At 39.8% G+C, this 24,487-nt stretch overlaps 1 protein-coding gene across 1 annotated transcript; it reads left to right on the top strand.

Moving 5' to 3' along the window:
* Window positions 1–7: 7 nt before the first annotated feature.
* On the top strand, window positions 8–20,101 carry MPHOSPH10 (M-phase phosphoprotein 10). The gene is made up of 11 exons (XM_072796039.1): window positions 8–463; window positions 2,460–3,135; window positions 3,715–3,860; window positions 4,364–4,535; window positions 6,558–6,699; window positions 7,563–7,630; window positions 9,667–9,804; window positions 11,719–11,829; window positions 18,079–18,186; window positions 19,238–19,468; window positions 19,858–20,101. Exons 1-11 carry the CDS (start codon window positions 375–377, stop codon window positions 20,005–20,007), a joined length of 2,031 nt encoding a protein of 676 aa, XP_072652140.1. The 5' UTR covers window positions 8–374; the 3' UTR covers window positions 20,008–20,101.
* The last annotated feature ends 4,386 nt before the right edge of the window (window positions 20,102–24,487 follow it).

Genomic DNA, 24,487 nt, shown 5'->3' with positions numbered 1-24,487 from the left:
GCGGCCGGGGGCGGGGCCTGAGAGCCTGGGGGCGCGGCGCGCGGTGCCGCCGAGGGGCTCGCTCTTGCCTGACGTGTCGAAGCCACCCAGTGCGTCTGAAGCAGAAACGTAAACGAAGGACGCATCACCCCTGCGGGCCTTTCAGGAATACAAAACAGTAAGTTTGGAGAAAGTTCAAAGGCGCTAGAACTGACCTACGGCCCCGTGAAAGTTCTTGCGCTGCCATTGGCTCTGGCAGGGGGTGTGTCCGGAACCTGTGCGCCGCGGAACCTTCTCCTCCCCGGCCCAGGTTGCGCGGGGCGCGTTTTTGTGGCGCGGTTTCCGGTCGGACCTTTTCCTGTGCACGCGGCGCTGTGTCCCGAGCGCGGACAGCGATGGCCCCGCGGGTCTGGCGTCGACAGACCCTGGAGCGGTGCCTGAAGGAGGTCGGTAAAGCCACCGGCCAGCCAGAGTGCTTTCTCACGTAAGTGAACAGAGCCTGGGTTCGGGGGTGTCGCCCAGGTCTCACACGTGGGTGCCGACTGCTGGCCCTTTGCAAGTTCTGCAGTAGGGGGAAGATACAGGGAAGCCTACATCTGTTTCCCCCACATTCCAGATACTTTACGCTCCCTTGGCCCATCAAAACATTTAAATTTTAAATGTTGTACAGTGCATGGGGCGCCTGGGTGGTTCAGTCTGTTGAGCGTCTGCCTTTAGCTCAGGTCATGATCCTGGAGTTCTGGGATCGAGTCCTGCATCGGGCTCTCCACAGGGAGCCTGCTTCTCCCTCTGCCTGTGTCTCTGTCTCTCTCTGTGTGTCTCTCATGAATAAATAAGCAAAATCTTAAAAGAAAAAAAAAAAAAGCTATATAGTGCAGATCTGTCGGCTGCATGCTAACAAAACTAGACTCGATTTTTAACTCCCAGAGGCTCCCCCTGGGACTTCGCACCGCTGCACTTCCCACAGAAGCGCACTAGGCCGGCTGATCTTCCAACATGCTCCCAAACCACTCAGTGCTTATTTATCATACTTTAGAGAAAGTATTAAATTTGCTGTTTACCTATCCTCCCCCCGCCCCACCCCGCTTCGATGAGCTTCTTGAGAATTAGGACTGTCTTTCATTTTTCTTCCCAACACAAGTTCCTTGTATTTCATTGAAGGACTTGATAAAGTAGGATCTATGAAAGTATGGCTCTTGGATTTGTATTTCACGCGTGACCTTTCCCTTGAGCTTCAAGCTCATAGTGGCAACAGCCATCTGCTCTCTCAGCATCTGAAATTTCTTATGTCTAAAGTGAAGCGGTTTTTTTTTTTTTTTTTAGGGTTTTATTTATTCATGAGAGACACAGAGAGAGGGGCAGATACAGGAGAGGGAGCAGCAGTCTCCATAGTGGGAGCCGGATTTAAGACTGCATCCCAAGACCCCAGGATCACGACCTGAGCCCAAGGCAGGCGCTCAACCACTGAGTCACCCAGGCAGACCAGAACTGTTGTTTCTGTTTACTCTGCTATGCTCTGCCTTCCCTGAAATTTTTCCCGCGTGCTCCCACCACCTGCCTTCCCTGAGTAAATGGCATCTCTGTTTTTTCAGTTCACACATATAATTACTTACTTGATATCTTCATTTTTCTCATTTCTACCATTAATTCGTCAGCAAATCCTGTCCTTCAAACTATAGTCTCAGTTTGACTGCTTCTTACTGCATCTGCATTTTTAACTCTCGCACAGTTCTTATCCTTTGCCTGGATGGCTGTGTCAGCCTTGTCACTGTGCTTTGATTCCTTTTCCTCCGTTGGCCATCTTTCCAAAGTGTAAATTAATATCATTTTGCTACTCTGCTTAAAATCTTCTGATGGCTTCTCTTTACACTTAAAACCGCAGACTCTATCTCTGAGCCCTGCCTTAATTCCGCTCCCATCTACCTCCCTGGCCTTCTGCCTCCTTCAACACACTTTAGCCACACTGGCATTTCTGTTCCTCAAACTCACCAAGCTCATTTCCATCTTAGGAAATTTGTTTTCAATGTTTTTCTGCTTGGAATATATGTTTCCAGATCTTTTAAAGACCATCTCCTTTCAGGTCTCATTTCAGATGTCATATCTTCAGAGAGGTTATTTTCTGAGCACTCTTGCCAAAACAAGTGTTAACCATTGGCTGAGCGAATGGAGTGGCATATAATATAGCAGAGTTGAGCATTTAAGGCTGAGATTCACTAAATATCTTTAGGCAAAGAGGTGCATAATAGTTTCCCTGCCTAAAATCTATACAGCAGATTTCACAGACACTTAGTTTATTATATTAATGTGGCTCTTTAGCAAGATAATATACTCTTCGGGGCCAGCTTCTATACTTAAAATTGACATTTCGTTCAAATTAGATTTTGCACAAGAGTCGGGGTTCTTTTTAATTCACAGTGCTGTGAAAGTATTGCCTGTAATTATAAATCTCTTTAAACTTTCTCCCTGTGCTCCCTTAATAGGATTCAAGATGAATTGGCATCAAACTTCACTTCATTAACAAAAGTACTTTATGATTTTAATAAAATATTAGAGAATGGCAGGATGCACGGAAGTCCGTTACAAAAACTGGTGATAGACAATTTTGATGATGAGCAGATTTGGCAACAACTAGAATTGCAAAATGAACCAATTTTACAGTACTTCCAGAATGCAGTTAGCAAAACCATTAAAGATGAAGACATCAGTCTTCTTCCAGAGATTGAAGAGCGAGAGTGTGAAGAGGATGGCTCAGAGGTGGAGTCTGATGGCCAGGAGGCCCTCAAACAAGATGTGGTGGAGGAGGAAGTGGCTGACCTGAGTGGTAATAATCCTAAAGGGGATGAGAGAGCTAAAAACTTGAGCAAAGTTGATCTGAGGAAAAGTCCAGTTTTCAGTGATGAAGATTCAGATCTTGATTTTGACATTAGCAAATTGGAGCAACAAAGCAAGGTGCCAGACAAAGTCCCTAGGAAACTAAGAGAGAAGTCTGTGGTAGATGATAAATTTTTCAAGCTATCTGAAATGGAGACCTTTTTAGAAAACATGGAAAAGGAAGAACAACAGAAAGATGATGAGGAAGAGGAAGATATTGATTTTTTTGAAGACATTAATTCTGATGAAGATGAAGGAGAACTGTTTGGAAGTCAAAAACCTAAGGTAAAGTTTTTGGGGGGAAGAGAGAAGGACTTTTTACCTCCTTAAAGTTAGATTTTGTTTTGTTTCTTTTTGTTTGTTTGTTTGTTTTTTGTGTGTTTTGTTTCTTGAGAGGAGGTTTAAAATACCTCAAAACTCAACCAGAGCATGAGTGAAATATTTACATCAGTTGAGAACAATGGACTAGAAAAATTAAACCAAAGCTATCATTTCCTTATCACAGAATACTGTAGCATAAGAACCTTAATCACCCATGTTAGAGGTATTTAGAATTTCCCTCAAACATATTCTCACCAAACACTAAAAATAATAATAGGGAGAGGAAGACATTTGTATACTGTAGGCAGGGATATTTCAGAAATAATTATGGTTAAAAGCTTTAGCATTAGGAATACTGTGCTTTGTCTTAATTGGTTATAAATGAATCTATACTTCTAGTTTCTCATAGTCTAGTAGTTCTTAGGGCTTTATGATAAAGTTGTCAGTTGCCAGTTCCCTTTATGTAATATGCATACACATATATATGATTTAATGTCTTATTCTGTCCTTAATTGAAAACTTGAAACATCTTTTTTACTTTAGTCAGGTAAAAGTTCCAGAAACCTCAAATACAAAGACTTCTTTGATCCAGTTGAAAGTGATGAAGACCTAGCAAGTGTTCATGATGAACTGGGTTCAAATGAAGAAGAGGAAGAAATTGCTGATGAAGAAGAGAGCATTTCTGAAATGTGAGTATTTTGAATCCTTTACATTGAAGCTAGAGCCACCCAATATATGTGTGTACTCATAGTTGTCAAATATGTGTGTCTTAGGTAGTTATATTCTCTAAGATCAGATAGTCTCAAGATAGCCAGAAGAAAGTCTCTGAGTTTAAAAGAGGCATTCGAGATCACCTAGTGAAGGTAAATATCACTGGCAGTAGAAATCAGGCCTTTGTTACAAGGAGCTTTTGTTTGCTTTTTGTGCCACTAAAAATACCTTACTGTTACTTTTGTGGATACATTTATATTATAGATTGAGGAATAATTTACTTTCTATAATTATAGAAATAGCACACTCTTTGGTCTATTTCACCTAAATAATATCTTCTGTCCTTAATAACTGAATGACTTTGAAATTCTGACTATTTGCATTAGGTATATAAAATATCTTTAGTTACTAGAAAAACTGGTTTTTGTTTTCCTAATGAAAAATAGTGTATTATTCTTTCATATGTGTTTTGGTATTATAGGGATGAAGATAATGACCTTGAAGAAAGTGAAGACAGTAAACAACATAAAGAAACCTCAAAAAGAGTGACCTTTGCTTTGCCAAATGATGATGAAAGTGAGGATACAAGTATCTTAAATGTACAGAAAGATTCTGATGATGTTAAATCCTCTTTTGAAAAAAGACAGGAAAAGGTAATAATTAGAAATTTAAGGAATTTTTTTATATGCTTATCAAGACTGTGAGACTCACAGATAACTAATTTGCTCTGTAGTTCTTGGTGGAATGTGTAATTATCTTTTAAAAAACAAAACAAAAATCTTGCTGCTACTCTCTACTGGACACTGTATAGAGATGCCCATATGGAAGGTAGCTAATTTGTAAAAGTCAGTGCTGCATTTCCCAACCTGTGGCTTTCGATTTGTGTAAAAACCTGTTTTTCCTAATGTCCCTGGTTTCTTTATACCTAATGGCATGTTTTTCTTAATTAGCTGTCCTGTGAACCTCTCTTAGTAGCTTATGAGCTGCTTTGAGGTATTCTGTAGATGGCTCCACATAGTCTCAATTTTAATTAATGCCATCTCAAACACATCTTCTGAAGTTGATAAAAATTATTTCCTTGTGACATGATTTCGGACAAATGAAGTGTTATTTGCAAATAATAGATACAGCCTGGCTTCAATTATTTGCCTTTACTATTTAACCACCTTAAAATTATATCACACAATTAGGAATGAGAATAGGTAAATAATCAAATATATCAAGGATATCAATAGAATTACTAGAAAAAGAGAATCTCAGTTGAATTCATGATTGTCAGATTGTCCCCAGAAGAGAGAGAAAATTTGAAGGAGGGGGTAGAGAAACCTTGGGAAAGAAAAAAAGAAATTGTATTGAGTCAGTGTCCTTCCTTCCCTGTCTTCTCTAAAAAAATAAGAGAGGGACGCCTGGGTAGCTCAGCGGTTGAGTGTCTGCCTTGGGCTTAGGATGTGATCCTGGGTCCAGGGATTGAGTCCCACATCAGGTTCCCTGTGAGGTCCCTGCTTCTCCCTCTGTCTCTGCCTCTCTCTGTGTGTCTCTCATGAATCAATAAATAAAATCTTTAAGTTCTGTTTTACTGGGGAATTATATCAAACTTTCAAGAAATACATGATTGAATATTGTTTAATCAATTCCCACATAAAAAGAGTAAAGTAAGGCTTCCAAACATTTTTTCTTGTGAAGCTGTAATAACATGGTACCCAAACCTGACATTAAAACACTCACACAGTTTCTTTATGAATAGTGTTGTAAATATCCAAAATAACCGTGAAAGACTAACACCACCACAACCCAGTGGGCCTCATTGCCTTGATTTGGAATTAGAAAATCTATTAATGTAATTCTTGGTTGTAATAGAATAACAGAATGAGGAGAACAGAATAGGGAGAAAACCATATGGTTCTTTTAATATATGTCAGAAAGACATTTGATGAAATTCAGGATCCATTTCTAATTTTCACTTGTAGTAAAAGGTGCTGTCATGCTTCGTGGTAAAATTCTAGAAATATCCCTTTAAAATTAGAATAAGACTGTCCATAAAAAAAAAAAGAATAAGAATGTCCACTATTACTGTTACCACTGTTAGCTAATGTCCTTGTAGAAGTGTTAGTGCAACTACAAAAGAGAAAAATAAGTGGTAAAAACTGAAATGAGTGTTAAGATGAATTAAAAGTGATTAGGAAAAATCAGGGAATTCAGTAAGGCAGCTGAGAAGATTGGCATTCTGTACAATGTAAAGTCATAGATGTCTTTTAGTAGTTAGAGATAATTTGGATGGGGGGTGTGGGGTCAAAAGAGACTTCAGTTACTAACGTGCTAATAATTCATCTTGGAATGCTGTGATAATTAAAATTGATAGTGGCTTATAAGTAGATAAATCATTAGACTAGAATAGAGTCCAGAAATCTACCCAAATTCTTCTGGGGGAATTCAGTATATTATAAACATGGTATTTCAAATCAGAGAGGGAAAGAGGTCATCTGCAGCTACTCAGCCCACCTCAGGTGTCAGGAAGAGTAACTCAACTGTTGGCTTAGTAATAAAATGACAAGAACAAAACAAACATACTGAAGAATAATAGTGTTGTTTTTGTGCTTGTAAAGATGTTAGTTGCTTTTATTTAGCTATAAGCCTGATTTTCTTAAATGTGTAATAAGTTTTTATCTTTTTCTTAGATGAATGAAAAAATTGCGTCTTTAGAAAAAGAGTTGTTGGAAAAAAAACCTTGGCAGCTTCAAGGGGAAGTGACAGCTCAAAAGCGACCAGAGAACAGCCTTCTAGAGGAGACTCTGCACTTTGATCATGCAGTCCGCATGGGTATGTGAGCCCACTGGCTCCTGCAAGTGTGTTTCCATGCTTTTTTCTATGGTTCTATTTCATCGAAAAATTCAAAGTGATACTTATTTTCCCTTAACTTTTAATTTAAAAGCTTATAAACACATAGGAAAGTTGAAAAAATAGTACAACAAACATATATGCCATTCAGCTGGATTCACTGGTTAACATTTTTGCCATATTTGCGTTCCTTGCCTTATGTATGTGATTATGTGTACTTTTCTCCCTCTGAATCATTTGAAAGTAACATCAATATCATGACACTTCACTCATAAGTACTTTTACATGTATCTTTTAAGAAATAGGACATTCTCTTCCATAGGCATGATACTGTTAATTCACCCAGGAATTACTAATATACTAATGAGTGCCTAAAGTGTACCTAATATGTAATCCATAATCCATTCTGCTAGTGATCTGTGTGTGATGCCTGCTGTAATTGTCTACTGATTAAATTGTGTGCTCTAGACAGAAACCCTGTTTCATCTCATCAAATTCCCTCTTATACCTATGAAGTCAAAATGAGTTTCCATTTTATTCAGTTCCAGATAGAATAAAAAAGAGGGAGTACCCGGGTGCATGAAATAAAAGTATTAGCACTTATTACCAGATATTCTCTAGTTTTGTGTTTTTCAAACTAGAGGGGGCATCAGAAGGGCTACTTAAATACAGATTGGTAGCCCTCTCCCTCCACCTTTCTGATTTAAGAGATGTGGGATGGAGCCCAAGAATTCACATTTCTAACAAGTTCCCAGGTGTTGATGGTGCTGGTTTAAGGAACACCCTTTGAGAAGGACTGGTCTAGTTTATAACTACCTAATGAGTACATGTTACATTTCTTTTAGCACCTGTGATCACAGAAGAAACCACCCTTCAACTGGAAGATATTATTAAGCAGAGGATAAGAGATCAGGTCAGTAAGAATGATATTTAATTTAAAATTCACTGAAATTTTTAGAAATACTATGAGACTATTTTGGGAGTAGTACCAACACTCTGTTTTCATAGGAATTTTGTTTGTATCAATTCTTCACTCGAAGCCCTAAATCTACTCTGAAGTTTACTAAGTCTATACTATCCTTATCTTTTGTTGTGTGAGACATTGCCTTTCTCTAGTGCTCTGGAAAGACAGGCAGTTGTGCCTGACAAATGGGTAGCCAGAGCCATTGCCGGTCTTCCTTGCACCTTGTTCATCTGTCCGGTGGTGCTGAGTGATGCTGGTGGAGGGTAAACAGATATGGTGACTGATTCTGACCTGATGCGGTCATACATGGGACCCCTCATGTAGGCATAGTATCTGCCGGGATAAAAGATTTTTTTTTTCAAATCTTAAAAACCTAGCAAAGTTTTTGTTTAAGAATTGATCTTAGATTCCTAGAGCAATCACTTAAAAAGTATAGAAAGAGGGGCATCTGGGTGACTCAGTCGGTTAAACATTTGCCTTCAGCTTAGGTCATGGTCTCGGTCCTGGGATCAAGCCCCACGTGGGGCTCTCTGCTAAGCAGAGCCTGCTTCTCCCTCTCCCTCCCTCCACCTTCTTGTGCATTCTCTTTCTCTGTCAAATAAATAAATAAAATCTTTAAAAAAAAAAAAAAGTGTAAAAAGACAATAAAAAACACAATTGATACATTAAAATTAAATACTGAAAAGTGTTTCAGTAACCCAGGTTGGGAAAGGAAAGGATGCACACGATGATGGAGGCTGAGAAATCCTATGCTTTGCTGTCTGTAAGCAGAAAACCAGAAGTGTTATGTCCCAAATTCTGAGAACCAGGGAAGCTAATAATATAAGTTCCAGTCTAAGTCCAAGGCCCAAAAACCAGAAGCATTAATGTCCAGGGGCAGGAGAAGATGGATGTCCGAGCTCAAGCAGATAGCAGATTCACCCTCCCTTCACCTTTTTGTTCTGTTTGGGCCCTGGTGGATTGAATGATGTCCACCTGCATTAGTGAAGGCATCTTCTTTACTCAGTCTACTAATTCAAATACTGATCTCTTCCAGAGACATCAGCACAGACTCAGATATAATGTTTTACCATCTATCTGAGCATCCCTTCACCCAAATTGACACTTGAAATTAACCATCACAATGGGCAACTGGGAATGAACCCTGCTGGGGACCCCTGAGGATCTGTGTAGAATTTGTCTCAGATTTATCCCACCAGGGATTGATCTGCTGGAATATTTATCAGTCCTTAACTGGTTGAGAACTGCCTCTGGCATGTTAAGTCCTAGACACTTTAGAGCTGCCTGGAACATAGGTAGGCAAGATCCCTTGGCATTCCAGAAAACCTGCAGGATAAGAAGCAGAGTCCCAGCTTGAGATGGGAAGCTGTCAGTATGTACAGATACTGTCTACCTGAAGCTAGGGGTGAGCTAAGAGATGGGTCAGGGAATATGAAAAATGGCATTTACACGGTCCGCTGCACAGGTGTTCAATAAATATCTATCCTATGGAAAAAAAGAATTGATCTTATTTTATAAACTTAAAATAAAACTGGGTGTATGATAGGTACAATAAGGCATGGTACAATTAAAGCATGTATAATGTTTGCTTGAAATAGGAAGAATTTGAAGGGTGAGTACTATATGTGGAGTGTCCTTAAATTTGAAGTCAACAAGACAAACTCAGGTGTTGACTTTTAAACAACATGATAGGGAAATGAGGAATTAAAGTTGGTAACGAGGTGAAAAATGCATTTAAAACAACAAAAAGAAAAAAAATAAAAATAAAACAACAAAAAGGAAACTTATGTAACATCCCTTTGGTTTTTGTAATACTTATTTTTTGTGACTTGAATATCATTTCACAGGCTGAAATTAATTACTTTTTGCTATAATTTGCTTGCTCTAGACTGACCATAAATATTCCAGAAGAAGAGTCTGAGATGAGTCTAGAATGAAATGATGGATTTTATTAATTTATGTTCCTTCTGCCTTTCATATTGCAGGCTTGGGATGATGTAGTACGTAAAGAAAAACCTAAAGAGGATGCATATGAATATAAAAAACGTTTAACGTTAGACCATGAGAAGAGCAAATTGAGCCTTGCTGAAATTTATGAGCAGGAATACATCAAACTCAACCAGGTAAGGAAGCCTGGAAGGCAAAGCCATTGTTACTTAAAAAAAGAAGTGGAGAACCAGCTCTGCTGGTTGAATGAATTAAGTTCCAATTTCACCCTGGCTGAAATTCATGAAAGGAATCTTGAGCTCTTGGCTCACCTTATTTAAATGTGAGACAGAGTATGTTAGGAATAGAGGGGTTATAATACTACCACTGAATGTGAGGGGGGTAGGGGAGCTTGTATTGCATTTAGTTATTAGTCACCTAATTGTTCCACAGCTAATTACTAACTTTTCACCAATTATAGTAGCCCTACAATTTAAAAATCAGTTCTCATTCATACTGTAAAAGTTACAGATAGAACATATCTGTGAATTCATTCAGATTTTTAGGTCATGGGTTATTTGGTTTTTGATTCTTATTTCTTTTCAGTTAGATTCTTAAAAGAACTACCTGGCTAAGTAGGACAGAGCCTTATTTCCCATAATACTATATTACCAATATAGTGATGGAATTATTCCTTCACATTTGATTTATTGAGAATGTGGTCAATACGTGCTTGGGGAGGAGAGAGTATTTTATTTGCAAAAGCCATTTAAGATTTCTGCCAGATTTGTTTAATTAACGTCACATTAGCAGCAATAGTCATCAGTGCCCTCAATGCCACTGTTAAGTTGAAGATTTGGAAAGATTTGAATTAATTCTTCCTGGCGGTTTTGCATCCCAGAGTGCTAGTTGAAGGAACATGTTACAGAACATTGCCTGGCATGAGAGGATTTAGTAAACACAGAAAGTATTTTGTAACCATGAGAGTTAAAAATTAAATATGTAATGCGACAGCTGTACCAGCTCTGTAAATGATAGTTATATTTATGTCTTAGAATTCATCAGCCAGTTCTCAAGTTTTTGAGTATGGACTTAATTTAGGCTGATTCTAGACCCATTCCATTAAGAGTTTGGGGATGATGAGTATTTTCCAGAGTTTGGTATCCATCCTGGAGGTGATAAGCAAGGTGATGGTACACAGCACATGAATGAACTTCTTGTTGTTTATGTATGATTTCACAGCCATTATTCTCTGGGCTGAGGTAAACAACGTGTTTAAGATTTTTTTTTTTAAATGAATTAAGTTAAAATAAAGAAGCAGTGGCAAGTGCTTAGATGTGGCTGAAGGTGGGCTTTGATGACAGAAATTGGAAACAGACCTTGATGCGTCTCAGGCATTAAGGTTGTTGAGGCAAAGAGCCAGTTGCTTCCCTGTTTTGGTGTGTATTGTTTTGTTTTGTTATGCCTTAATAAAAAAGCAAATAAAAACGGTCTTAGCCTTTTAGAATAAATATTACGGGCAGAGGGAAAAGGGGATTGTGAGCGTTTGGGCTGTTTTTACCTTTTGGTTGCCGGGAATAGTGCTGCTCTGAATAGATGTTTACATGTATTTGTATGAGAACCTCTTTCTACATTCTCTCAGGTATTTATCTAAGGATGGAATTGCAGGGTCATATAGCAATTCTCCGTTTAACTTTTTGAGGAGCTCTCTCATTCATCTCTATTGTGACTGCACCATTTTACATCGTTACCAGCACTGCACAACGATTCTAATTCCTCAGCACCTAATACTTGTTACCTAGCTCCCCTTTATTTTAATGATAGCCATCCTCATGGGAGTGGCTTAGTTCTTGATAGAAATCAGTACCAAGGGAATTATAAGTTCTAAATCATAGAGGTAGGGGTTGCTGCAGCTCCTAAAGTGCACGTCACACTTCTTCTTTGGTGCTGGCACCATCATGGTATTGATAATTTTAAATCTGCCTTGTAATGTGTCTTTGGAGCTGAAGCCTTGTTGTTGAGAAATGGGCTATACCTTATTGACTCTTGTGTTTTGTCCTGTGATGTGTATTAAGCTGCTCAGTCTGATGTTGCTGAACTTATTTTCTAAGCAAAAAACAGCAGAAGAAGAAAATCCAGAGCACAAAGAAATTCAGAAGATGATGGATTCTCTCTTCTTAAAATTGGATGCCCTCTCAAACTTTCACTTCATCCCTAAACCAGTAAGTGTGTTAACATTTCATTGTGTGGTCAGAGCAGATGTGACCTTAATTCCTCTGAGCTTTTGTGAAGCTAACTCTTTATTTGGTTTTAGGATACAAACCTGTAGGAATTCCTTATAAATTACATGCAGGGCCTCTCTTGAGGATGGTTCACATCTAGTCCTAGACAAGTCTGGCTTTGTCTGCTGATCCAGCCTGATCTCCAAATGGGCCCTTCCCAGGCCTCAAGTCTTAGCCACAGGGTCTCTTCATTTCTTACTCTTTCTTATTGTTCAGCCTTCTGTTTTATTTCCATCCTGCAGTTGGTTTGGAGACCTGTGGTGTCTGTACCTGATATTTTTTGGATACCTGCTCTGTGCCATATTAAGTCCTTTATGTACATTAACCCCTCTTCCCCAGTTTGATTAAGACAGATCTGTAACACTGTAGGTTTAAGATGTACAACGGTGGTTTGATACATAGGTTCCCCCACCTTCGGAAAGCACATGAAGCCTTTTGCAAGACTAAATGGGGTTAAAGCAAAGAAGCAATTACCATTCATTCAATGGAAAATTTTTTGAGCATTTTAGACCCCAAAAATAATCTGTTGTAGGCTTTTCTGATACTTCAGGACCAATCTTGTAATGGATGCGCAAATAAATTGAGATAAAGCACAGATGCTCACAGACATAGTTTAAAGCTCTGGTGACTTAATGCTGAGATACCAAGTGTAGTTCCTGAGGAAGGAGCTGGGCAGAGCTGCTTGCTGCAGAACAGATGCTGAATGCTATTTTTGTTTTCCCTTTTTTTAAAAAATAAAAGTGAAAAATGTTTTCAGATCTCTTTCACTTAGCAAGAGCAGATACTAATGTAGGTATTTTAGAGTGACCTAGCATAAACTTTTGAAAGGTGTGGCATACCTGCATGAATATATTGAGGAATGATTACCACGGTAAGTTTAGTTAATATCCATCACTCTATATAGTTGCAGTTTTCTTCCTTATGATGAGAGCTTTTAAGATCTACTTTCTTAGCAACTTTGAAATATAAAATACTGTTAACAGTAGTTACCCTGCTGTATATTAGATGCCTAGAACTTACAACTGGTAGTTTGTACTTGGACTTGACATCCACCTGTTTTCTATCAGTTGGGTTGTTTTAGATACATCTGAGATTGTTACTAAGAGTTAGATGGAAAAGGAACGAAGCTACCATTATTTCTCTGCCCCAGTAAAGAATTACAGGACAGAAAAATGAAAGCAAAGCAAAGTTTTATTAAATACCCTCCAAGGGAGGAGTGAGCCAGCCAAGAGAGACAATGCCCCAGAAACTGGTGCATGGGGGCGTGGGCTTATATTAGTTTTTCCTTTTGGGTGGGTCCTAGGGTGGCAACATTTGAGTGACAGGCCTGGATTATATTAGCCAAGTACTCATGTTCTTTCCCAAGATGTATTCTGAATGCCTGCAAGAGTGGGAAACTGCAACATTATTTCTGTTATAGAGACAGAAGGACAAATGGCTGCTTTCTGCAGAAGTGCAGTAAGTGCAACAAACTTAACTCTTCCTCTGCTGGGATGTTGCAGCCCCAGACCTACTGCTTGATGGGTGGAATGTAGTGGTCCCTGGGTGGGGCTCTCTGGCAGGATATCTAAGGTCCATTCTCCTGTCGCTCATGCCTAGTTTCCTGCCTAACAGGATCGTACGGTATTTATCTTTCTCTGTTGACTTCCTCCCTCAGCATAATGGCCTTAGGGTACATCAGTGTTGTCACAAATGGCAGGATTTACTTCTTTTTATGACTAAATAGTATTTCACTCTGTATTTATTCATTCATCTGTTGATGAACACTTATATTGTTTCTATGACGTGGCTATAGTAAATAATACTGCAGTGAACACGGGGGTTCAGATACTTCTTTGAGCCAGACATGGGCACCAGCTTGGCTCTACAGATGGGTGAGGTTGCTGGCCAGGATCTCTCCTTGGGCACTGCTGTGAGGAGGAATGTGGTCTGCCAAGGTCCAGGTACTGTTGCTATAAGCCCTGCCCTTGCTCTCCATCCCAGTCTGAACCCCAGTGATCAAGCCTCATATTTTCCCTCCCTGATCCTCCTGACACAGACACAATTGGGCCTGCCCAGAAGCATCCTGCAGTGCTGGGAAGCTGAAAGGCCACCTTGGGTTCTGTTCCACTGGAGAAGGCATAGGCCAGGTCTCATTCTCAATGGGGCACTGTTCTGGCCTGGGATGATATGGTGAGAGTGTAGCCTCTCCTGTACTTCGAATGTGGTCCAGAGGGTTGCTTCAGCATCATCCTCAGGTTCTGGGATTTTCACAGTGCTCTCTTGTCTGTGGATAGTTGCTAGTTCAGATTGACCAGGGTTGCCATCTTGATGATGGCAGTGCTCCTGCCCATTAACTCTTAATCCACAAAACACTAAGGCAGATACTACTCTTTCTGTTTTGCAGATGAGGAAACCAAAGCTTATTAGGAGGTTAGGAGGGTTGGATTTAACTGGGTCCATGTTCTTCCATTGCATCCTGTTCTCTACTAGGCCCAGACCTCCAGTGATCAGTCTGTTTGACTCCCACCATGCTTGGCTCAGTGCCTTTCTACTTTTTAGAGCTTCTTTTCCATCTCACTACCCTCTGTGAGCTCATAAAACATGCCGACCAGTCCTTTTGGTACTTGCTCACCTATTACCTCCTTGTGTCCCTCATGTTCTCTGGAAACAACCTGTCATGAATCTCAAGGACTAGTCTAGAAGTCAGAAAGCTGAGTCAGATTCTGCCCCTAACAAGCTTTCTGAATTAGGCAAATTGCTTCACCTTTCAGCTATACAGAAGAGTTAATCACCCAAATCCTTCTGGTTCTTTGATGGTTGGGTGTTTTGTCTTCTCAGAGAATCCGCATTTCTCACCTTTGTGTGTGTGTGTGTGTGTTTGGTTAATCAGATGTATTTTACATGACACTGAGTTTTTGGTGATAGAAGTTGTCTTTGGATACCAAAGTGCCTAGTATGGGCCGTGTAATAGAAGAAAAGAGGAATTCTTAACCCCTCTTGGCCAGCAGCTCTTGCTCTGAAAAAGTTACTGATGCGAAGAACATGATTCCTTCCTGTGCCTTACAAGGCCCCACGTGATCTGGCTCCCTCTTACCTCTCTGGTCTCCATAGCTTCCTGTCCCCCAGCCACACAGGTGGCCTGCCAGTGCCCTCAGTGGTAGAGTGCCTCCTTCCACATACCTTCCTGCCAGCCTCTCCTCTACCTGCTAGGCTGTATGTACTTCCTTCTTTCCGTGGCTGTCTCCTTCTTATCTCTGGGGTGTCAGGCTGAGTGCTATCTTCTCTTTCCTGCATTCATTTCCCTCACAGCACCATGATTGCCATTGCTCAATTGTCAATCATTCCCTACTCATTTTTTTTTAATATTTTATTTATTTATTCATGAGAGACACAGAGAGAGAAGCAGAGACATAGGCAGAGGGAGAAACAGACTCCATGCAGGGAGCCTGATTCAGGACTCGATCCCAGGACTCCAGGATCATGCCCTGAACCAAAGGCAGATGCTCAGCCGCTGAGCCACCTAGCTGTCCCATCATTTCCAAGCCAGCATAAATGTATTTTGTCACACTAGCATGGAACTTGGCATGGGGAAGTATTCAGACCTTCCTTAGAACCTTGGGAATTGAAGAAGGAGGAATGTATTTAAGTCTACAAGCCCCAGTTTAAAAAGCCTTCCTTAGTCCTCTTTTAGAAACGTAGAATTTTCAGTGTAAGTTCCCCTTAATAATGAACTTTCTTTTATTTTTAGTTTGGTATTTCACAAGTCCTGCTTCACAAAACCTTGTTGATCAGTCATCATTTTTTTGTTTCATTTTTTTTTGGTCTGTCTTGCATTTTTTCTGTATTTCTCTTTAAATTGGTAGAATGGAACACAGTGTTCCTAATAAGTGAACAGTGGAAGAAATTATTTCTTTCACACTCTGACATTTTTTTTTGTTAGAATCCAAGATCCTTTTGTGCGTATGGATTATTTTCATTCTTTCTAAAATTTCCTGGGACACACATCTGCCTGGTTAACTGGAATATGGCCAAGAGTAGGGTAAGGAAAAGGGTGTGCGAAGAAATCAGTGACACTGCAGTAGAGCTCCTCTCTTCTCAGTCTCATGTTTTCTCCACGGCACCTGCTGTGTCCCACACTTCTGTCTTTTATTCTCTAGCCGACAGAGTCCCCATTCGTGTCCCCTGGTGTTCTCAGAGATGTGCGGGAATTAGAGGTAAAGAGCATTAGTGTAGGTGTTAGGTAGATAATCACTAGTGTTCTGCTATTACCAAGGTCAGTATGAAGCCTGTTCTAATTTCTGTCTTTTCCTGGACAGTTCTTCCAAAAAAAAGACTCTTCAGTTAACATTGCATTTCATAAAATTTCCCCTTTTTATAATTAATAGGTTTGATTTATTTCAGTACTATTCTAGTTTTCCAGAGCAGCTCTGTATCATTTTTCTGTTTACAAAGCTATGTTTTCAGGAACTGGCAGATGAGAAAATTTGTTTTAAGTAGTCTATTTTTTTTTTTTTTTTTTTTTTTCTTCTTTCTTTTTTTTTATTTATTTATTTGTGATAGTCACAGAGAGAGAGAGAGAATGAGGCAGAGACACAGGCAGAGGGAGAAGCAGGCTCCATGCACCGGGAGCCCGACGTGGGATTCGATCCCGGGTCTCCAGGATCGCGCCCTGGGCCAAAGGCAGGCGCCAAACCGCTGCGCCACCCAGGGATCCCTAAGTAGTCTATTTTGACTCTTATTGTGATAAGCATTTTTATTTGTATCTCTTTCTGTATATTTCTTTTTTTTTATATAAAAGAGTTATTTATTTATTTATTCATGAGACACAGAGAGAGAGAGAGAGAGGCAGAGACACAGGCTGAGGAAGAAGCAGGCTCCCCACAGGGAACCTGATGTGAGACTTGATCTCAGATCCCAGGATCATGCCCTGAGCAGAAGGGAGACGCTCAACTGCTGAGCCACCCAGACGTCCCTCTTTTTATATATTTCTTAAAGCCTTTTTTCCATAACCACAGATAGGATAATATTCACAAAAATCAGTAGATTCTTTGTAACATTAGATAGGATTGTTTGAAATGTCCACATCCGTGGCAGATGGGAATAGTTCAGTAATAGGTAAGAGAACTGGTGTTTCAATATGGCATAAATGTCCTGCAAAAGTGTAGAGTAAGTGTTCTTGGTGCAGCAGTGAGTCAGAGAAGACCTAAAGTACTCAGATATCAAAAGATTCCTCAACCAGCTCATGCTGCCCGTCAACACTGCCGTCATTCCACTTCCGACTTTTGCTGTTAGCCATCTCACATTTTAAATAATGTCCATGAAATATTTTATTTTTTTTAAACCTACGAGAGCCTTTTTTTTAAAATTATTTCTTTAACTGTGAGTGAGGGGTGGAGGGGCAGAGGGAGAGAATCTTCAAGCAGACTCCCTGTGGAGCAAGGAGCTTGATCCAGGGCTTGATCTCATGACTCGAGGTCATGATCAGAGCTAAAACCAAGAGTCAGACTTTAAACTGACTGAACCATCCAGGACCCTCTCCATAAAGTATTTTGTATATTATGCCTTAAATTAATGTGTTCATACCTTAACAATAGAGAACAAACAGGGTTGCTGGAGGGGTGGGGGGTGGGCTGAATGGGTGAGGACGATTAAGGAGTGTACTTGTGATGAGCACTGAGTGTTGTATGTAAGTGATGAACTACTAAATAAAAAATAATAAAGTAGGGGGATCCCTGGGTGGCGCAGCGGTTTGGCGCCTGCCTTTGGCCCAGGGCGCGATCCTGGAGACCCGGGATCGAATCCCATGTCGGGCTCCCGGTGCATGGAGCCTGCTTCTCCCTCTGCCTGTGTCTCTGCCTCTCTCTCTCTCTCTCTGTGACTATCACAAATAAATAAAAATTAAAAAATAATAATAATAATAATAAAGTAAATTTTAAAGGATGTTTAAAAAAATAATAGGTTCACAATGTAAATATTTTATGTCAGGACTATTTCTGACTTGTCTTGGGGTGCCTGGGTGAGTCAGTTGGTTAAATGGCTGCCTTTGGCTCAGGTCATGATCCCAGGGTCCTGAGATCGAACCCTGCACTGGGCTCCCTTCCAGGGAGCCTGTTTCTACCTCTTCTTTCTGCTCCTGCTCTCTGTCTCTCGCAAATAAATAAAATCATTAAAATATATAAATAAATAAATGTGTTGTCATTTTTCTAGCCTGTTCCAGAGATTAAAGTTGTGTCAAATCTGCCAGCCTTAACCATGGAGGAGGTAGCCCCAGTGAGCGTAAGTGATGCAGCTCTCCTGGCCCCAGAGGAAGTCAAGGTAAGAAGCCAGTGTCGAAATATTTCGTTTATTTTTTTAAAAGTTAGTTTATAGCTAGATCTCTCCTCAACGTCTTTATCCTAGAGTTTGTAGTTTTTATTTTAATGGATCAGCAGTTTCTAAGTATAATCAAACTAATAGTATTACATGGTATTCAAACATTAGTCTTCTGTAAGCAAATATTATGAGTTATGAGAATTATTGTAAAAACTGCTTGTAATATCTGATGTCTGTGTCTTGTTATAATCCAATTTGAATACTAGCAGTGATGTTAGGTTTAAAATTAATGGTTCATGTTGCTCATATACCAGTAATCCTTTAATATCAGCATTTTCCTCCATTGTTGTATTCATTTAGTGCTCATCAATAATCAAATTGGTGTCTAGAATAGAACATTTGGGTTATTAGAAGAAGTTAGACATACCAAATGTACACAGTCCCTGCCTCACGAACATTGAAGCTCATGCATTACACAGGAATGATTTCTGCCGGGTGTCATCTTTCCAGCTGGCCTAGCAGCGCGGCTCTTTGTCCCTCCACACTTGCCTTGCTGCACCCACTCCCACCTCTTCAAAACCTCTGCTACCTCTACAGGTGACAGCCCTGGCAGGATAGGCTGGCAGCTGGGGAGGAAAGAGGACATTGATCCTCACTGGATAGATGTTTCCCTTCTGTTTCTGTAAAACCCTCCTGCCACCCAGTGGCTGTCCTCAGCAGCTTAGTGCCAAGGTAGTCCCAGAAGCCCATCTGAAGTCCTTAGTGCTGGAGGGGGCTTGCTTCTGGGGCCATCAGCTTGATACCCCAGCTTTCCAGGCCACCTCTGCAATGTGCTTTGGGGGCTGAACTGCCACTATGAGAATCTGCTTGTCAAAGAGTGCATCCCAGGTCTTACAGAGCTGAGCTCCCTAAGCTCTTTGGAGTGCAGGTGGGTACTGCATCCTCCTGGTGGTGGGGACACACCATTCGCCGTGCTCCGTGGAACTGCTGGTCTTTTAACTTCTGAATCGTGTGAAGTTAGATTAACTATTATGCTGGGGGTTATTTTTAACAGGAAAAAAATAAAGCTGGAGATGTAAAAACAGCTGCTGAGAAAACCGCCACAGACAAGAAACGAGAACGGAGGAAAAAGAAATATCAAAAGCATATGAAACTGAAGGAGAAGGAAAAGCGGAGAAAACTGCTTGAAAAGAACAACCCAGACCAAGCGGGAAAATACACAAAGGCAGTAGCTTCAGAGAAGTTAAAACAGCTGACCAAAACAGGCAAAGCTTCGCTGCTAAAGGTAAGGATGCAGGAAAGAAATCTGCTGAAGGGGGCCTTCATGGGGACGGCGGTTGAATCAGTGCGTGACATCCACTCCACTGTGTGTCAGCCTGCTGATGCCGCCTGCCTGCCACCTGCCTGCCCAGCAAGAGGCTTCTGGCCCCTGGCTGGATAACAGCCAGAAACTCTTGGCCCTCATAGCTCCTGGGGCCTGGCAGCAGTTGTCTTCCACTCCCTCCTGCCTTAAATTACAAGAACATTGCAACCACATAGAATGCATGTGATACGTCTGTGCTAACTGGTGTGATTTTTTCATAATTCTCAGTTTTTGGAAATTTATACTTTTGTACATTGTTGTAATCATAAGCACATTTTATAGCATGAGTGTGTTATTATTTTTAATTGCAGGATGAAGGTAAAGACAAAGCCTTAAAGTCATCTCAAGCATTCTTTTCTAAATTACAAGATCAAGTAAAAATGCAAATCACTGACGCAAAGAAAACAGAAAAGAAAAAGAAGAAAAGACAGGATATTTCTGTTCATAAATTAAAGCTGTAATATATTTTGAATATAATGTAAATATTAACGTGTAAGTTTATATTGTCATTGTTCTCTTTTATAATAAAATTTTTGAGAATTTTTTTTGCATAGACAGCAGATATTTGACAATTTCTCATTTTGAAAAGACAAACTCCAGACTGACATTGGAAAGCCCTGAGTTGCTTCCTCTGGGTGTGAAGCTGGACTGAGCTCCCACGGCCCTTTCCACACGGAGTCCTCGCTGGGGTCTAGGTGAAGGCCAGTGAGCAGGAGCCAGGCTGCAGGCTGACCAGGGCACAGGAGCCAGCCATCCCCGTCACAAGCAGCTGTCCACGGCAGAGGTCCTCACTCTTTGGGGTCCTGATGTTCTTCCCCACTGCCCTGTCATCCTTTCACAAAATAGTGCATGGGCCTTCCATCTTTCTCCTTATGGGGTAATCTCCCATCCAACTGAACGAAGCCTTCATGTAGGCTGTAGAGTACCACACACAGATTTATAGAGAGCAGGTATGATCTAGATATGATAGTAGTGGACACAGCAGGGAAGGTAGGCTGGCAGTGTGGTGAGTCTTCTGTGACTACCAGGTACTTGCCTTCCCATCCAGGGAAAATTGCCTTTTTGTCTGATAGGACCTCATATTATGCTTTGATGGAAATGCCGTGAGCTTACCTCAAGGGTAGAAAACGAGAGCAGCTTCTCCTGAAGCAACAGGGAAAGCCCTGGTTTTTCATCTACATGGAACAGTCAGTCAGGAAGAGCCCATGGATGTATACTTTCTGCATTTCTGCTTCCTAATACAGAAACAGGCCACATCAGGATTAGAACCAGGTTGGCAAGGGCTAGATGAAGCACCAGTTAATACTGAATTGTCATCTGTTCGAAGTTTTATTCAGGAGAGTTTTCTTCACTATTGTATCTTTGTCTTCTGTTTTTTTAAAAAAAGATTTTATTTATTCATGAGAGACACAGAGAGAGAGGCAGAGACAGAGGGAGAAGCAGGCTCCATGCAGGGAGCCCAATGTGGGACTTGATCCTGGGACTGTGGGATCACGTCCTGAGCCAAAGGCACTGAGCCCAACCACTGAGGAGCCCAACCACTGAGATGCCCAACCACTGAGCCACCCAGGCATCCCAGCATTTGTCTTCTAAACAGTTTGAGGAACCCTGGATCTCTTTCTAGCCTTAGTGGAAGTGTCATTTTGTTTTAGTGGTGATTTGTCTGTTATATGGCTCTAAAAGTTCTGCTTTCTTTAATTCAGTTTGCCAGTCCCCATTCAATTGCTATCTTAGTTCTATTTCCCTTGAGTCTTTCATAATCATTCATCAGGATTAGAATGTTTGATCCTGGAGTGATGATTCACTTTACCTGTCCAAGGGCAGTTTGATGTTTGCATAGTTTGAATCCCTTTTATCTTCATTTCTCCCCTCACCTCTAGGTGAGGTGTGTCTATACATTCACTTTTTTTTTTTTTTTTTTTAAAGATTTTATTTTTTCATGAGAGACAGAGGCAGAGACATAGGTGGAGGGAGAAGCGGTCTCCCTGCAGGGAGCCTGATGTGGGACTCAATCCCAGGACCCTGGGATCACACCCTGAATCAAAGGCAGATGCTCAACCACTGAGCCACCCAGGTGTCCTACCATTTGTGAGTTTCTAACTGAATTTCTTCTGTATCTATTATTTGGCATACTATAAGGAAAGTATTCCCTTCTCATTTATTTCACTATTGACTGATTTTTAAATTATTCAATTTTTTTAATCCTTTATTATGAATTTTGATTTTCCAGTTTTGGGCTGGTACAGTGGAAGGCCCTTCAAACTAATTTCTGAGTTCTGTTATGTTCCCACTATTCTCTGAGCACGTCCTTATTTTCTGGTGCTAATAAATGTTCCAGGCTTATCCTGTCTTTTCCCTGGAATTGGCCATTTTCCCACAGAACCCTGGTTTCTCTTGGAGAATGGTATTTTGAAACAGATATGGGTGCTAAGTGTGCTCATTGCCACTGTTGCCACTAGCCTCACTCACCAGAGCTAGAAATGTGTGGTTGTGTGTGACTGTTATATGTATACCATACATGAGTCATACCAAAACTTCCTGTTCTAATCTAATATCCCTGCAGATTATATTCTAGTATTTACTCTTCCCATATTTGTAATGCATTTTCTAACAGTGAGAAATTTTGCTCCCATTATCTTTATTCGTTTACTCAAGCCTAGAATATACAAGTAGTTTTCAGAATTGGTAAGCTTATACTACTAGGAAAAGGAAAACATAGGTGTTCTATAGTTGTTGAGAATAGTGTTCGGTATTTCAGATAGTCCAAAGGTTTGATTTTTGTTCAGTTATTATCTTAACTGATTTTTTGTTTAGTTTAATCAATTAGAGAAGCATATAAAATCTCTGTGATTGTGGATTTTTCTCGTAACTGTTTCAGTTTTTGCTTCATGTATATTGAAGACCTACTTTGTCAGGTACATATCCATTTATGATTTTTATGTCTTTCTCATGAATTGACCCCTTGACTATAAAATGACCTCTTTTTCTTTTGTGGCACTCCCTGTTTTGAAGTTTATTTTCAATATAATACTATAGCTCTTTCGATTATTGTTTGAATAATATATTCTTTTCTCTTACTTTCCAATTGCCTGTGTGTCATATATATCACATATTAGGAATTGCTTTTTAAGTGTAATCTGACAAGTTCTATCTTTTACTTATTTATTTTTTAAAGATTTTATTTATTTATTTGAGAGAGAGAGCACAGGGAGGAGGAGGGGGAGGGACCGAGGGATAGCAGACTCCCAGCTGAGCAGGGAGCCTAGACCAAGCTGGATTGCAGGACCCCGGAGATCACAACCTGAGCAGAAGTCAGATGCTTAACCAATAAGGCACCCATGTGCCCCTAGTTCTCTCTTAATTGGAGCTTTTAGTCCGTGCACATTAATGTAATTATTTGGTTGTATTTGGTTTTACCATTGTGCTATTTATTTTCTCTTTGTCTCTTCTAATTTTCTCTTCCTCTTTTTCTGCTTTTAAATTCAGTATGTTAATATTGCATTAATTTTCTATTGTTCAGGAATTACAATATGCATCCTTAACTTAAGACAGTCTACTTAGAGTTAATATTTAACCACTTCATATAGGATGTCAGACCTTTGTAGCAATATAATTGCATTTACATTCTCATCCTTTTTGCCATTGTCCTCTATAATTCATCTAGGTATGTTAAAATCTTCCAGTGCGTTTTTATTAATTTTGCTACTGGGCCTCCAGTTTCTGCCTACTTTTGGTCATTCTCCAATGTTCTCAAATATGCTTTTTTTTTTTATATACTTTATAATTACTTATAATTTAAATTTATAACCAAAAACTTGTTTCTGTAATTTTTATATTGTTTGTAAATTTTTATATTGTTTATGCTTATGATATGCAAGATTTTTAACCAATAAAGTATAGCTACACAGCCATTACTAGAAAGTTCTTAATTTAACTATAGTCATGTTTTTCAATCTCTTACTTTATGGTAGCACTTCTTCTCTTATTTAAGGAATCCTATAATACCTTTAAGAAGATAAAATTATTTCCTATGCAGGCATGTCATGTTACTGCACTTTGTGCTTTGCAGATACTGTGTTTTTTACAAATTGAAGGTTTATGGCAACCCTGTATCAAGCAACTCTGCAGGCACAATTTTTCCAACAGCATTTGCTTATTTCATGTCTCGGTCACATTTTGGTAATTTTGGAATATTTCAAACTTTTTCAATGTTTGTATCTGTTACTGTGATCTGTCATCAGTGATTATGACCTGCTGAAGTCTCAGATGAGACTACTACTAGCATTTTTTTAGCAGTAATGTATTTTTAAATTAAGGTATATACATAGGTTTTTTTTTAAGACATAATGCTGTTGCACGCTTAATAGACTGCAGTGTAGTAGAAACATAATTTTTATATGCATAATTTTTATATGCACCAAAAAATTAATTTGCTTTATTGTGATGTTCACTTTATTGTGGTGGTCTGGAACCAAAACCATATCTCTGAGGAATGCCTATATTCTAAAAGTCTTGAAGTTTGCTTTTCACAATTGTTACTTTAATCTATTCAGCCTTAATCTTTGTATTTGATATGAGGTAGGGATCCAGTTTCATTTTTTTCCAAATAGGTAACCTGTTTTCAAAAACCATTTTTGAACAGATTTTCCTCAGTACTCTATAACATTTACTGTGTTTGGCACTGGATTTATTACATTCTCATAAATAGTTTGGAACTTTCTTCTGCTATGTTCTTTCATTACGTGGCCAACCCCTTCACTTGTAAACTGTATCCCATCCCCTTGCCTATGGAATAATATTAATCCAGAAAGTCTCCTTTCTTCTGCATCAGATTTCACTCTACCTGAATATTCCTATCAGCATATAAACATTGTTATTTTTTCCATCTAAATAAACTCAGCCCCACCTTTCCTTTTAGCTCTGCTATTCCTCTCTGCAATC

Source organism: Canis lupus, chromosome 2 (assembly GCF_048164855.1).
Source record: "Canis lupus baileyi chromosome 2, mCanLup2.hap1, whole genome shotgun sequence".
Classification (NCBI taxonomy): Eukaryota; Metazoa; Chordata; class Mammalia; order Carnivora; family Canidae; genus Canis; species Canis lupus.
This window is presented reverse-complemented; position numbering and strand designations above follow the sequence as displayed.